The sequence below is a fragment of the Pteropus vampyrus genome, unplaced genomic scaffold (genome assembly GCF_000151845.1).
Source record: "Pteropus vampyrus isolate Shadow unplaced genomic scaffold, Pvam_2.0 Scaffold636, whole genome shotgun sequence".
NCBI classification, from domain to species: Eukaryota; Metazoa; Chordata; class Mammalia; order Chiroptera; family Pteropodidae; genus Pteropus; species Pteropus vampyrus.
In genome coordinates, this window is record NW_011889417.1 from 71,670 (window position 1) to 89,007 (window position 17,338).

At 36.8% G+C, this 17,338-nt stretch overlaps 1 gene segment (V, D, J or C); it reads left to right on the forward strand.

The window, feature by feature from the left end:
- The first annotated feature begins 12,810 nt into the window (after positions 1-12,810).
- On the forward strand, positions 12,811-13,655 carry LOC105308896. The segment is given in 2 exon segments: positions 12,811-12,918; positions 13,091-13,655. Coding segments are annotated over 2 exon segments (405 nt in total).
- The last annotated feature ends 3,683 nt before the right edge of the window (positions 13,656-17,338 follow it).

The window sequence follows — 17,338 nt, forward strand, 5'->3', positions numbered from 1 at the left end:
TGAATTTTAAGGAACGGAACAGTACCCTACACATCATGGCCTCCCAACTGGAGGACTCAGCCACCTACCTCTGTGCAGGGCAGGCACAGTGCTCCCAGGCGATCTGTAGCCTGTACCCAAACTGCAGCTGGGCCTGCAGCCCCACCCCTCCCACGGGGCTCACGTGTTGCCCCTACACTCGCCTTTGCACATCTTTGGATTTTCAAATTTATATTCCAGCACCGTTTTCCTTCCTAAAATTAGAATCTTCAGGACTGTCATAATCCTTGTTTTCTTGCACTTTTTTACCCAAAATCCATTGACAAATAAAAAGTTCTAATATGAAACCATTAAGACAATTGATAAAGATGCCAATATCCAGCGCCCTGTTGAAAAAAATCCTTTTGCAGGTAGCCCATATATTCCATGTGAATTACTGTGCTGGAATAGACTTGGAAAAATCTATGATGGTCAACATATAGAAAGAGATGACTCAGTTTTTCAGTTAACTGCAGATGGTTCTACTTTCCAAAAAAAGAGAGGAAAATGTATGTATTTTTTTAATGTTCATAATAAACTTATTCAGTCCTAGAAATAGAAATATAATAAAAATAATTTTATTGAGGATCAGGCATTCATCTAGCTTACTACATATATTATCTATTTCAGTATTGATAAAACTTAAGCAATAAGTAGTCTCTGGTTTTTACACATGAACAAAATGAGGATCACAGGACCTAAGCTGCTTGCTTGAACTCACGTTATTACTGAATTAGTGAAAGTTGGGTGACATGAGAGCTTATACTCTGAGCTACCTGATGTAAAAACTCTTTAGAATCACTTAATTTGAACAATTACTATCAATAAATTTGTACAACGTAGTCGTGTGTATCACTACCATCAATATTCATTTAGGTCTCTTCTTTTAAATTAAGTTTACTCGGTAACGTTGGTTAATTACATTATATAAGTTTCAGATGTAGAATTATATAACACATCATCTGTATATTGCATGTATGCTCATGACTCACAATTTAGTCTCCTCTATCATTCATATGTTAGACCTCCTGTACCCTCTTAATTGTGCCCCACCCCCTTTCCCCTCTGGTAACCACCATACTGTTGTCTGTGTCTATCAGTCTTATGTCCTGTTTGTTCATTTGTTGCTCTGTGTTTTTTATCCCACATATGAGCGAAATAATATGGTTTTGTCCTTTTCCATCTGACTTATTTTACTCAATGTAATACTGACAAGATCCATCCATGTTGTTGTAAATGGCAATATTTCATAATTTTTATTGGCTGAGTAGTATTGCATTGCATGTATGTAACACCTCTTCTTTACCCAATCATTTCTCAAAAGACACTTATATTGTTTCCATGTCTTGGCTATTATAAGCAATGCCGTTGTGAACATAGTGGTACATACTTCTTGCCAATTAGTGTTTTCAATTCTTTAGGTAGAACCAGAAGATGGATTGCTGGATCATATGGGAGGACTATTCTTAATTTGGTGGGGAGGCGGGGACTTCATACTGTTTTTCATCGAAGCTGCACCAATTTACACTCCCACCTGCAGTGTATGAAGGTTCTATTTAGGTCATTTATAAAGAGCAACTTGTATTGAAGAGCTCAGGGAAATTTCATTCTGTTCCATTAAAATCCATGTCTCTTCCTTGCATTTTATGTGAATCTATTACCCATGAGTACATAATATTCTTCACAGTTTGGGGAAGGAAGCAGAAACCTTCCAGGACTATCCTAAAAAAAACCCTTCTCTGGTGTAGCCAGAGACAAAGACTTCTGGCAACCAAACCTGAAGTTTAAAGTTGCATATGGCTTATTGCAATGCAAATCCAATTCCAAGCTGCACTGTATTTTGTGATAATGTAGGGCATTGATAGGAAGGTCTGGGAATCTGAACATTAAGATGAAGACAAATGGGCTGACTCTGGTGATGCTGGGAGCAAGGCCAGCTTCTCTGGCATGTGACCTGTGAAGTTGCAGAAGGAACCCTGCTTTTGGTTTAATGCTCTGTGATCACTACCTTGAAATTCTTAATGATTTAATGTTTTACTTCTGTTTTCTAAGAGAAATCCCATAAGTGGTTGAAACATGTGTGAGCAGAGGAGATGAACTGGGCAGGAAGATACAGGACAGGAGCACATGCAGGCTCAGGTTTATGGTCCCAGCAGGGAGAGTGAGTTAAACAGTTGTCAGGGCCACCTGCTGTGCCTATGCATAACCTTCACTATCTGGGGCTCTGAGAAGGAGCAAAGGGGTGCAGTAAACTTTGTCGATAGATTATCACAAAAATGAAAGTGTGTACATGAACATTTCTGTAAAGTAGTTTGGCAGTTTCTAACAAAAGTAAACACACTGTTACAATACAAACCAATAATAGTGTTTCTGGGTATTTACCCAAAGTGGTTAAGAAGTTATGTCTGCACAAGATCTTGTCTAGTAGTGTTCATAGCAGGTTTATTCATAATTGTCATACTTGACGGCAACCAAGATGTCCTTAGTAGATGAATAAATAAATAAATGGCGGTACATCCAAACAATGAAATGTTATTTGGTACCAGAAAGAAATGAGGTATCAAGCCCTGAAAAGATAGAGAAACCTAAAAGCACATTACTAAATCAAAGGAGGCAATCGGAAAAGTCTACATAGTGTATGATTTCAACTATATGATATTCTGAAAAAGGCAAAACTATGGAGAGAGTAAACAAACAAACAAACAAACAAACAAACAAACAAACAAACAAAAAAACAGTGGTAGCCAAGGGTTGAGAGGAAAGCGAGGAAGACTAAGCAGAACAAAGAGGATTTTAACGATATGAAACCAGTCTCTGTGATACTATAATGATGCATACGTGGCATTATACATTTGTGTAAGCCCATAGAATGTACAACACCAAGAGTAAACCCTAATGTAAACTCTGGACTTTGGGTCGTTATGACATGTTAATGTATGTTTGTCAATTGTAAGAAATATACCACTCTCGTGAGAAAGCTCATGTGTGGGGGTAGGAGGCATATTGGAACTCTCTGTACTTCTTTCTTTTCCTGTTACCATAAAATAACTAAAAAGTAGGTCTTAAAAAATTAATCTCATCTTAAATGAAACTCATTTGTAAGAGTTAAAGAATTTTAGAAATGTGTTCCACTAGAAACATTACCTAATGTCATTTCCCAGTGCTTCTCTAAAAAAGAGATCTTATTTCCATTTTGCACTGGATCTCAAAAATAATATAGCCAACCTTGGCTGGACATTTCGAAGCCCCAAACTAACCTTGCAAGGTGAATGACCAGAAGGCATAACGCAATCGAGTTGTTGTAGAAAGTGCTTCTTGCTTTGCATTTTATTAAGCTCAACCAACTCCTCCAGGTTCTCCCAGTCGTGGAGATTTTCTTTCTCCTTTTCCTACAGGATTTATATGATATGCTATAGATACACATATAAGAAATAATCTCCAGAAGAACATCCTGCTCACCCATGGCTCAGTCATGGAGCCACCTCTATCTCACTACCTGTGATGATCTTCACACTCAGTGGTAAAATCCCACTTCATTCCATTTTTACTGTGGACTTAGGATACTCTTGATCCAATAGTGATCTTATAGGAGAAATAAAAACTCAGATAAGAACTCACCATGAGGACCCTTTCTCTGCCACTGAAGAGGCCCCAGAATTGGTTAGGGGCTACCTCAGACTCACTAGACTTCATGGAAACATGAAAATGACCTTCGAGTTCCATGATAGAAAATAATTTCTTCCCATTGTCACACCGCTGTATGTTGCACATGACCGGTCCTCAATAAAAATAATTTTAGAGCTTCAAGACATCCTTTTGTCCAACCTTATTTTACAAAGACAAAGTAAGTCCAACATGCCAGTGTGAAACAATTCGGTAGTGGAGAAGCTAGGAGTAGAAGGAGACTGGACTTCCTCACTTTTCTTTAGCATTCTTTCCCCTGCCTTCTTCTTGCAGGATCGGATTGCTGAGCAAAGAGAATCTGTCTAGTGCAACCCAGCTGTATAGATCTCTACAGTTTGGGTGTGAGATTGTCGATTATTTTGAAGACTCAAATGGAGAATTCCAATTGGTGTAAATATTTGTTATCTTGGGAAGGACAGGAGACTCAGGCTGAGCCACTATATTCTACCAGGAAACCACTACCAGCATCACTAAGACTTTTGTAAGAGTAAGCTGAAGATGATGCTGCCATCCCCAACATCTCAACAATGGATATATTTCTAAGGACTTTTCTGAAGATAGTAAACATAGTCATCATCCCAGGTGGACACTCCTTGAGGCAGGATATGACTATAATGAGCATAACTCACACATTGTCAACAAAAATGATAATTGGAATTGGAAGACTCACGTGGCTCGGAGTCCGTGAAGATGATAAATAAAGGTTATCCAGGCCAAGCTTTGATGATAACTAAAGCAATATTCTAGGAAATAACCATGGAGCCGGGAATTTTGTCCAAGAGATGGCTATATCTATGCTATGGTTAATATATGAAACACTAGTTTTCACAAGAATGATCACATTCACTTCATTCTCTTCAGTTCTGCATGCCATACCTCAAAAGGACATGTATTGATCTGTCTTTCAAAGGAGGAAAATTTGTCCAGAGAAGAATTTGAGAAATCTTACCGTATGAAGAATGGGTGAGAGAATGGAAGATCCTCAAGATCAAGAAGTTCTACATACGTAAAATCACACATTTTATATATACACATATATTTACATAGTGAGTGATATTCTTCAGCAACGCTGTCTTTCAATCATGAGATGTGGAAGAGAGATTGATTTACTCTTTGTAAATCCAGAGGACCACTGAGTTCAAATTAGGGGAGGAGCTCTCATTTCTCCAAAGGGGTCGTCTTGCTTTCCCAGGGACAGTTTCTCATGATTAGGTTTTTAACGTCAGTTCTGATTTGTACTATTCCCTTAGCAGACACAGGCCATATTTAGGCTTCCCTAGATGTATTCTCACAGAGGTTATCAGAAAATTCTAAGAAGTTAAAGTGTATGAGAAAAGATTTTTGGCAGAGAAAAATGATTCTGAAAACTCATAGGCCTGAAGGTCTTTATCAACATTTTGAGGAAAGAATACCGTAGTAGAGTTTGGGAGGAAAATGATGGAGTACAGGATCTGAGCCAGCAATGGTCAGGGAAGCAGGAATGCATGGCACGAGAGTTGGCTTACACTTTAGAAGACGTTCCAGTAAGGATATGTGTCAGTACTACATTTTAGGACATGCCATTAGTTTGTGTAATGGATTCTTGAAGGGAGTCAGTAATGTTTTATTTTGAAATTTAGGCTTTAAGGATGACTTCGCATTTGTTTTCTCTCCATTTCATAAAATCTCCTTAGTATCATTATCACAATCCTTATGAGGGACGGTCTTTTAACATTTTTTTTTTTACAAGAAGTTAGGATGTTATTTCAAAAGCATGAATACTATAGCTATGGCTATCCCAGAAAACTGAAGGCAGCCAGGATAGGATGTGATCAACTGCCTTTTGACTATGTTGAATTTAAGATGTTTGCCACATCCAAGTGAAAATATCCAGGGATCAACAGAATAACTTAAATGTGCTCACACAATACAAAGGAATTTTAATCTGTTCCCATTAATATGACGCAATTTAACATTAATAATTGAGACCTGATTACGGAACCAGACTCTCTGATCTTGAATCTTTGTGCGCCTGTAACCTAGGGCAAGTTTTTTGTGCCTCAGACTCCTTATGTAAAATAGGTAAAAAAGTACATACTCCAAGATGTTTGAGTAAATTATGTAAAGTTCTTAGAATGCCATACAACATTTAACTGGTCTATAAATGTCTACCCTTGGTTGAAATAAAAAGGGTATTCTAGTTCTAAATGATCACAAATGTTATTATATTTCTACTCACCTTCCATGAAAGGTAGAAGCAAGTGTAACTCACAAAGAACAGGATGTTTTAAACAATCTATTTTTAAGTAGCAAGCTTCAAAGGCAAGTTCCTGATCCTTAAACTACAGCTATTGATGATGTAATTATGAGTGATCAATTTTTCCTGTTGATTAAGCATTGTGTTTTGAAAACTACCTATCATTAGGCTGATTATAAAACATTACATGCCAAACATGGAAAATATGTACAATACCAAAAATATGAATTCGATAATTCTGTAATCAGACAATATTGGTAAAATCTGCATTACTCTTTCCATCAATTTTTATTTTAATTTGCATCATTTTTTAACTTAAAATGATTTATGTTTATTTTATATTTTATATTTCAATTACTGTTTACAGTTAATATCATATTAGTTTTAGTTGTACGACATAGTGGTCAGAAATTTATATTATTTACGAAGTGATCCCCTAATTTGTCTAATACCCACATGACACTGTACATAGTTATTACAATATTATTGAGTATATTCCCTTTGCTGTAATTTACATCATTGTGACTATTTTGCAACCACCAATATCTATTTCTTAATTAATAGTATATCTTGAATTCCGCATTCCCCATTTCATCAAATTTTCTCTTCAAACATCTGCTTATCAATAGCTCTGTGAGAGAGTATAAAGAATTACAGTTTTATAATAACTTTATTTTATATTTGTGGCAAAACGTGAGTCCTTTCTATGTGCTCTCACCACTCCTTTTTTAAGAAAATGTGCCCTGGGTTTTCCTTTAGAGCCCAGCGATGATATATGTTATTTGTACATTTGAGAAAATTAGGATAGGAAATTATTTGAAAATGGGAGCTTTGGATTAGACTCACAAATCTATTCTCTTCCTCCAAAATTCTATATTTATTTGTTCACATTTACTCTCTCATAGAATTTAGAAGACAGAGTTGTATGTTATTCACTGCTACAACTCCAATACCCAGCAAGAACTTTTTCACATAGCTTATAATCAGTAGATGATGTGAATTCTGCTATTTATCCACATTTTTAATTTAAGCTTTGTGATATAGTTAAATTTATAAATTGATTTTTGCACAATTTATAATTTTTTTAAACAAAAATGTAGATTTAATACTATAAGAACATTGATCGGAGGATAAATAAATCCATAACAGATTTTAAAGTTTGATTTTTTTCCTTTGCAAAGAGAATGGTTTTCTAAAAGCACATAGGACTGAAGCAGTCAAAAGAAAATGTAATTTCTTAATGTCCAGGTGAAACAGGCTTGGTTCTCCCTGCTGCCCTCTTAACAGCTTACCAAGGTGACAGTTTCTCTCATTTTAACTTAAGATGGCCATTTGTTTCAAGAGTAACTGGACGGTTTGTTTCCGGAATCATCTTCTTGTGATCCCATGCTCTTTTGCACAAACTGGGGGTTCACCGTATCTATTAGATTCTTTGGTTAAGAAAATACTATTTCTTGTCATTTATATGATTTTTTTCCCCTCAAAAAGCTCTGTTGTTTTATTTTTTGTTACCATGATGAACCATGAAATCCTACTTTCTTGGGTATATGGGACAATTTTTATACGTATTTTTCAGCCACTTTACTATTATTAGTAGATTGCACAAAGGCATTGGACAAATGGTGAATTTGGAGATAGCTTGTTACAAATCTCCCTGCCTGAATTAAACATAACTAACCGAATTAAACATAACTAACAGTAATGTTCTTTTAAAACAAAAATTATCTCTTTTAGTGTTATAGATACATCAATGGAATGAAGGAAATGTTGCATTCGTAGTTAAATCCCTAATTCTCCCACCCCTGGTGAAGAGTAGGCTATTTTCAAGGTCGCTGATATTCTTTCTGAGGTTGGATATAGTTGGTGGTTGGAATGGTGAGATCATCCGTCCTGACTGAGTTATGGTTGTTGGTTATTAGCTAACTGGTTTGTTCTTATGAGGAAAGTCATTAGATTAAATTAGGTTTATAAGACCTAAAAAAGGCCAGTATTTGTAGCCCAGCACCTCAATGGCCTTTATTACTTTCCTCACTGTAACTACTGTTCCTGTCGGGTGAAGGAAAAGTGACTCTTGATGGGTCCATTTCCTCCAAGACTGATGGAGGGAGAGGGAAGCATGGCTTCTGTTTTATTGGTTTATGCTCCTTAAACCAAGCTGGAAGACAGAGAAGTCACAGTGACTATGGACTTAACTGCTTTATCATATTTTGGTGAGAATTTATCGAATTGAAGAAAAAGAAATGCTCTAGGCAGAGTGTGCAGTGTGTGCAGAGCGTGCAGAGTCGGTACTTAGTTAGACACCGTCCAGATTGAAACCTTCACCAAGCTTTGTGCATTGGTTTCCTACTGCCTCTGGAAAATTTACGACAAACTTAGGGACTTCTCTTGATCCTGCAAAGCCAGACCAGGTGTTGACGGCCTCCTTTTTGCTTGCTTTCCATGGGGCAGTGCTGATGGCTCAAATTGCTGTGGTTTCTCTCAGTCCTGCAGGCGCTCACAAACCTTCTGAGACTGCTCACTCTTGTTGCCCTCCTGTGTGCCCTGGAAGCTGGCCACTGAGTGGGATGGTGTGTGGGTGAGGCGCTAAGCCTTGCGGGTGCTTATAGGCGGTTGTGAGAATCTGCAGGAGAATGTCTCAGCAGCTCGTGGGCAGGTTTCTGATGAACTCTGTTCCGTGGTTAGTAGGATTCTTGTCCCTTTAATGCCCACGGAGAACCCTGGCTGCTGTTCTCACAGGTGTTCCCTACTTCCACGTTGGGCAGCACAGCTCAGTATTCTGGATGGGGCAAGAAAGAGGTGGGTCTCTTTGACAGCATCCCCCAGTGTCCTGGGGAGGCAGGTGCTCATTCACATGCTCTCACTTTTCCCTGTGGAAAAAATAAAAACTTAGAAGATTTCCCTTGGCACTGAGCTGTGCTGCATGGAGGGAAAAGTGACTAGGGTAGAGTGAGATCGTTCCCCTTACCCTTTTCATACTTCCAATCTCAGATATTTTTGCTCCCACGGTGTGCTTCTCCCACAGAGTAACTTCTCTATTGGACTCCTGGATACTTTATTTAGTGTATGGTTGTAAATATTGGTAATTTGGGGAGGGAGCTGAAGATGGTAGAAAATTCCTGGCTTGCCATTTTGATCTCAGTGATCTTAATTTGTATTTTTAAATAATCATGCAGAAAAATTGCCTATTTTTGGTGTACAATTCTATGAATTTTGAATCTGAATACATTGTATAGATCCTGTAACTGTCCCATGATCATGGTACAGAACAGCTCCATTGCTCCCCAAAATCCTTTTTTGCTGTCCTGTAGTAATTACACACTTGTCCATTCATAAGTTCTTGCAAACACTATCTCTTCTGTATTTTTATCTTTTTAAGAGTGTCACATAAATGGAACCATACAACACATAAACTTTTGAGATGTTTGATCCTTAGTGAGAGGAAGCACATGCCTCTGGTCACATGTATGATTTCCTCCCCTGCCGAAATCTCTCAGTTTTTTCTATGCTTGGCATTTTAAACATAAAGTAAATTTTATTAGCCTAGTTCATCATTTCAAGTGTTTGAATTTCTATTGATGACGAATTTCTATCGATTCACTCTAGCAGTACCAAAGGGGTTATCGTTATTATTTGGCTTTCCCAGGACTTGGCATTAAATGACATCCAACAAGTCTTTACTTTGCTGCATAGCAATGGCTTTGTAAAGCTGAACTATAACATTAGCGTGGGGATTATCTCAAGTAAAGGCTGTACCTAAGCAAGTTATTTTATTAGTAAGAGAACAAAGTCAGTTACATCAGAAATATCAAACATTCTAGTATCAAAATGTGAATGTATGTGTAAAAGTATGAAAAGTGGAAGAAAGCAAAGGAGAATATGACAATCAGTGGTTCTGATCATCTAGGAGAACTCTCTTCTAAAGGTATTGAGTAAAGATGTCTACTTTATGTAATTATATGCTTGCTTCAAGGATCTCGAATGAGTACTCACGTTTAGTGGACTGTCTGCTTCTGATGATGTCTGGAGAACTGCAGTTAAAGATTTCTAATGTAATTTTTCAACTCTTGTCTTTTAAGGATGCCATTCTAGTTGGGAAACATGCAGCCAAGGATCAATTTCTTGTACTTTAATCTACTGAACTGATAGTAAATAGTACCTAATAAGGTCATGTTACAGGTCGCAATGCGCAATGGCAATCTGTCTCTGAAATTCTTTTCAGAGCACCCATCAAATGTTTCAGGTCATGCAAAGGCTGATTAAAGAAAAGCAACCTATGGCTTTTGGTGGAAGGACTGGGTATCACAGGAATATTTTTCTAGTTGAGGGTGTGAAAGATTAAAAATGTATGGTTTGGGACACTCTGAGTTAGATAGGCCTATCGGTGACCAGTTCATAGTGATACAATATATAACTTTGTGAGGGGAGGAATGCAGGCCCATGAGAGGTAAGGGAAAAAAATGCGTTAGTCCATTGGATTTTAGGAATGTCTGATACAGTAATTCATTTCGGTTTTAATATTCCATTTGTTCTTTCCAGTTTTTCAGAAGCTGGGGAGATGATAAGAAAAGTGAAGATTCTGTGTGAGGACAAAAGCTTATATAACTGTTCCCAAGAAATTCGTTGTCTGTATAGAGATAAATTGAACTGGCACAGGTGGTAAACAGAAAATCAGGTTGATTTTTAACTACTGTGACGGCCATGGGTTTTTGACAGGACAATGCATCAAGCCACATGGCAAACAAAATACTATCCTACCACACATCATGTCTAATGGAGAGAATGCAATTGTGTACAATCCTTTCAGATATACTCAAATGTTTCCTTGGGACAATATTCCAGTTTATATCTTTCCTGCATAGTTTTCTATGGGATTTTGTTCTTTCCAAGAAAGTCATGAATTGGCCCCAATCTCTGCCATCCTAGAAAGGTTTCCCCACCAGAGTGTGTTTATTATTGCGGACAATATATCACTATTGTGATCTGTTGTCTTTGGAGGAATTTAGCAGATGTTCATTGGAGAACATTTGGCTTCCTAAGGCAGCCTTTCTGGCTTTAATATATCTTGTCCTCATGGATCACAGAAATCAGTAATTCCTCAAGATTCTTCATAATACCGGGGGCCAAGTTTTCTTTTCTGTGGAATTGTCTTTATGTTTTCCAATTGTTGCTTGCGTAAGAACTCGAGTCAGAAAAGCATGTTTAGCACAACATTTAGCTCAAGAACATTTTCCTAGTTTTCCAGTGTCTTTTATAATGTGAGATTTTGTTCATTATGACAAAAATTTTTCTGAGTAGCATGAACATATCAAATAATTCATGTATTTGCTGCACATTTTCAATGGAGATTCATGAAACACATGAGAGTGTTCTGAAAATATTAAGATGGTTAAAATAACTGCATTTTCATCATATTATTTTAAAGATGTGAGCTACATTAAAACTTATGACCACCTTGTATATATTTACAATTTAATCTGCCCAGGAGAAATGTACAAGTTCTGTTACTTGAGCCAATTGTGCTTCTGCTAAGGGATCGGAATTTATAAAGTTGTCTGCAGTAATCAGCCTGATTTTGTCCCTTTCAATGATTGATGTAAGATGTTACAAAACCTATTAGGGAAGATTTTGGTAAGGGAGAGTCCATATTATCTGTTATGGACAGGAACCTTCTTAAATGACAGAAGTACAGTGAGATTCTTTTAATTGAAAAGTTTAACAGAATTAAATCATATGAGGAAAAATAAATAATATTTTATAGTTATTCAACCAACTGTTAGATAAATATTGGCTGTTTTTAGACAGGAGAACAATTTGTATGGTATGTGATACCATCAGATTTCTCGGTGATTCCAGTGCAAGATCTGAAGATGCTTCAACCAACTTAGCTGAGGCTACAATAACTTTGAGACACGGAAGACATGTTTTGGCTACTGTATCAAGAGACCGGCAATGCTAGGCAATGGGGCTTTGTTGTTTGGCACATTGTTGAGTAATATCCTTAGTCATGGCTTCCTTTTTACATTCATACAAAATGGTCTATTGCAATCAGTGATTCTATGGAGGTCTCTGGGGTCACCTAAGATATATTCCCTTTAGAGCTGGGCATACAGAAAGAATATAGAGGCTTGTTCAAAACCTTTTAGGGTCCTGATTGAAGTAATGGGGAAAATGTAAGTTTAAAATTCCAATAACCAAATGACCAAACTCTAGTGTCTTATCTGGCCTTTCTGAGCAGAGCTGAGTTATCAATGTAAACAGAGAAGGGAATGGGACCTCTGTGATAAGAGTGCATATCTGAGGGCTTTATTTTATTTTTCAGCAGAGGGAGATCAGTTTTTTCTCTGCTATTTGCACAGGATAGGTAACTGAACAGACATCAGCAGTGAGCAGGAATATTGCCATAATAATTGGTAGATCAGAACTACAGTGATTAGCATAAATAGCTTTGACTTTTATCAGAAACTGATTTATTTCTACCTTAAGTGACACTACAGCTTGCACAGATGTGAAGATACATCAGTATTACATCTTATGTTGTTTCTATAATCTATTACATATAGTATTTTTAAGTAAGTGCCACCACTCAGTTTCATCACAGATGCAATGACTGAATATAGCAGTTGGTCAATTATCCGTCCTCTGTTTAATATAAGACTTTACTCATGTTTATTTTGAGATGTATTTGTTTTTAAATTAAGAGTTGGTTGATGAAAAAGGAAATTTCTGTTGGGTGAGACTCTCAGCCAGTACATAGAGAATTTGACGTGACCCCCACAAACTTGTTACACCAGGAAACCCGTTTCCTGTTCTGGGGCAGCAGCAACACAGAGCCCAGCATTTCTTCTCTCTCTCTGTCAGAGTCACCTCACCTTTCAGAGCCTTGAAACTGAAGAACGAGAAGATATTTTCTGTCTAGTGAAAGAACACGAACATGTTGCTCTCCAGACTTCTGGAGGTGGTCATAGCTTCAGTGTGGCTAGGTAAGGGTGGCCCTAGTGGGAATGAGTTTCTTCTGTGACTCAAGGTCTGGGGATCCAGGCAGTGTATTATGGGTACCCTGGGAAGGAAAGGTGGCCAGGTATATAAAAGATTTTTTTTTCTGCCACACCACTTATCCCAGTTTTTTTAATTATTGCATTGTTTTTATTTCAGGATCCAGTATTGCCCAGAAGGTAACTCAAGGCCAATGGGCAATGTTAGTGCAGGAGAAGGAGGCCGTGACCCTGGACTGCAGATATGACACCAGTTTTACAAGTTATACCTTATTCTGGTACAAACAACCCAGCAGTGGGGGGATGATTTTCCTTATTCGTCAGGACTCTTACAACAAGCAAAATGCCACAGAAGGTCGCTACTCGTTGAATTTTCAGAAAGCAAAGAACTCCATCAACCTTGTCATCTCAGCTGCACAGCTGGAGGACTCCGCATTGTATTTCTGTGCCTTGAGTGAGCCCACAGTGAGAAGTGTGTGGGAGGAAGGTATACCAAAACCCCAGGGCTCTGCCTGATGCATTACCTGCTGTAGGGACCAAGGCTGAGAATTGCCATCACTGACAGGAAGTAGTGAGGGCTGTGGCAGCACAGGTGTCAGTAGAGTCTGAGAGAATACACTCTAAGAAAATACTTATCTAGGTTCATAAACTATGTGTAGAGTTATCGTTTATCAAAAACATTCTTATCCTTAGAAATTTGGGTTGCAATTGTTCATTGAAGCAAAGCATAGCTACGATAAACTATTTGTTATTTGGTGATAGATTGAGCTAGACAAATTGACTAAGTAAATTCAGAAACATCTGACAGAGAAATCAGTAAAAATACGTGTGAATTGTTGAATTTTCAGATTAATTTGTTTAATAAATATTTATTGAATATATTTTGTGTTTCAGGCAGTTTTTTAAAAAGGAAAACCATGAAATTTGTTTGTGGTTTTCCTTGTTGTATTTTATGTTGTTTAATAAATTTGTTTAATATAGACTTATTAGTGGAGTTAAGAGTACTCTCATTTACTTTCTAAGGTGCCTACTATGTGACAAACTTTGTGCTAATGCTCTTTCCATCTTATTAAGAGTCTCTCATAGAAGAGCTCAGTTCCACAATGTTCATTTACCTGCCTCACCCCAATTTTATTCATAAAATAAGCAGTAATTTATGGTTCTAGTGGGACATTGTAAAAAAGTAGAGTGTGAATTATCTTTTTTCTCTGCTCTTGCCCCTCACTACTCATCCGAGCATTTTTTTTTTTTGCCATCACGAGGCTTATTTGCATACCTCCAGGCAATCTGTGTTCAATCAATGGTCCACAATCCAAAATCCTCATTCTCTCCGATTTCTTACCTTTCTCCAGTAACCCTGTTGTCTCGTTATCTTAAAATTTGAATGGTTAGGAAGTGATCTTGTATTGTAACTCCCTTTTATATTTGCATTTGGAAAGCAGATGTGTAGGGTAGAATTCTTAAAAGGAGTGTCTTTAAAAATGATTTAAGTTAAAAAAATTTTATCACTTTAACATACATTTTTACCATTTTAAATATTTTAAGTGTCTTATCCAGGAGTACTAAGTACATTGTTGGCTAATCAACACTACCATCTCTATCTGGAACTCTTTTCGTCTTGAAAAACTGAAAATTTGTGCTATTAAGTATTAACTTCCCATTCTACCGTCCCTCTAGACACTGGCAACTGCTATTCTACTTTCTCTTTCCATGAGTTTGACTATTTTAGATAACTCATAGAAATGGAATCATGCAATGTTTATCATATTGGACTTATTTCACCTAGCATAATGTCCTCAAGATTCACCCATGTTATCGTGATAGGCAGAATCTCTTTTTAAGATTGAATAATATTGCAGTGTATGTATATACCACATTTTGTTTATCTAGTCATCTGTGAATGGACTTTTGGGTTGTCTCCATCTTTTGGTGGAAACATGTATTTAAATATATCAATATTTTGCATATAACCCAATTCTTTCAATTTTTTGAGTATAGACCCAAAAGTGGAATTGCTTGATCATAAGGCAATTCTATTTAAAAATTTTTGAGAAACATTTATACTGGTTAATTTGAAGAAGAATTCTCTAGCCAGCTTTGTCACAAGCAAGTTTTAATAAGGAACAGAGAGAGCTATCACTAGCCAGCAATTAATGAAGTTTCAGTTTCTTGGTGGTTCACAAAGGCATAGAAAAGTTTGTCACCCTTGCTACAGTGCATTGCTCAAGTCAGGTGCCTAATAATTGTTCTGAGCTTGTCAAGCTACTAACAGGTTCAGCTCCTAAACTGCAGTTCATGTATCCTTTATCATATGTTTTCTTTCCTCTTTCGGTGAAAGAGCCAAACCAGCAATTATTTAATTATTTTTAAAATTATTTTATTAGCAAAAATAAAGAACCTGTTAACATTCTGTCTTAAGATATTTCAAAAGCTCAAGAAGTAATTTTCTTAACATAGACTTTCTCCCAAATTTTCTCTGAAAATAATCTGTAACGTAAAAACCAGAGAGCATGGTTTTGCTATCAGAGAGAACTGTGTTTAATACTTTTAGCTCTGCCATGTGCTTTGCAGACACTAGTGAACTTTGTTTCATTATTTGCTAAACAGGGAATGATATCTTCCTTAATATTTTGTTGCAACAATTCGTCATTAATACATCCAGAGTTTGACATGCAGTAGATGATCATTTAATGAGGGTAGTCTCAGTAGGCACAGAAAAAGCATTTGACAAATCCAACATCCATTCCTGATTAAAAACTCACAGCGAATTAAGAATAGAAGGAAATTTTCTCAACTTAATAAAGGGCCTCTACAAAAAACCTACATCAAGAGTCATACTTGATGGTGAAAGACAACGCTTTTCTGCTAAGACAAGGAAGAAGGGAAAAATTTTGGCTCTCACGCCTCCTATTTAATATTTTACTAGCAGTCGTAGCCAGTGCAATTAGGAAGAAAAAAAAAAGAAACAGAAGACATACTGATGGAAAGGAAGAAGTATACCTATTGTTATTCACAGACAACGTTATTGTCTTGATAGAAAGTCCAAATGAATCTTTAAAAAAGCTACTAGAATAAACAAATAACTTTAACAAAGTCAATCATATAACTACTGTATGATCCAGCCATTCCCCCTTCCCCTAGTTATTGACTAAAGAGAAATAAAGCCATATGTCCATACAAATACTTTTACACGTTATGTTCATAGCAGCTTTATTTGTAACAGCCTCAAACTGGAACTAACCAATGTACATCAACAGGTGAATAGTAAAATTATTTTATAGCTGTATAATGAATAATACTTCAGGAAAAAAAGAGGAATGAACTCCCTGTACATCTTAGACTATGGGAATCTCACAATATTTATGCCAATTGAAAGATATCAGATGATAGTACATATGATTCTGTTTATACAATATTATACAGTAGGAGAACTAATTTACAATGACAGGTGTTGCCGGGAACAGGGAGAGTGAAGTTGGGGGAGGGATTACAAAGAGACATGAGGAAACTTTTGGGGTGATGCATATGTTCATTATCTTGATGATGCTGATAACTTCAAAGTATAATATTGAATCTTTAAAATTGTTCATTTTAAAAAGGTACAGTTTCTTTTTATGAAAATTATCCATCAAGAAAGACAATAAATATCCACATTAGTTCATATTCTCCCTCGATGTTGTACAAGTCCTCCTATGTGAACTATGTTGCAAAATATTCCTCTTTTCTCCCTTGTATATACCACTCCCTCTCCTCGGGTGTACTTTGACTGTTAATAAGATAGTGTGACTTTTCTCTTCAAAAGCTTTTATTAAAGAGATAACATTTCTTACAATTAATATATTTTAGGACCAAGGAAATATTGTATTTCATGTAGTAGTGAATCTTCCATGAACAACTTGATTTTTGTTTAATTTAACAACAATTTAGTAGACACATAATAAGTGTCAGTTGCTGTTCTATATTTGGGTATACAACTGAAAAGCGAAGAATCACGAATAATGATTTGACCTCTTATTACTTCCTCTGATTTCAACCGCAGAACCTTTTCTGGCATTCAGTGGATTATAGGCAGGCCCACAATGGGTACATGAGAATATAAACTAATGTATTAAAATGCTTTAAAAAATGGCTATCTTCCAGCTACGGAAATATCCTGAGATGCGGTTAAAGAACCTCCATGTCAGGTATTGTCCTAAGGGGGGGAAAAAAAATAGACCTGAGAGCTTCCAATAGCCATTGTTCAGATTTATAAGCGCCACCTGAAGACTGACATGTGCTCCATAAATAAAGTCTGAGATGAGAACTCAGTGCTACTGTGGGAGGAGCCTAAGGAACACGCCTCCCATTGCAGTCCCCGTCCACCAGGGGGTGCTGCTTCCTAACACAAACACCTTTCCTGCCTGAAACG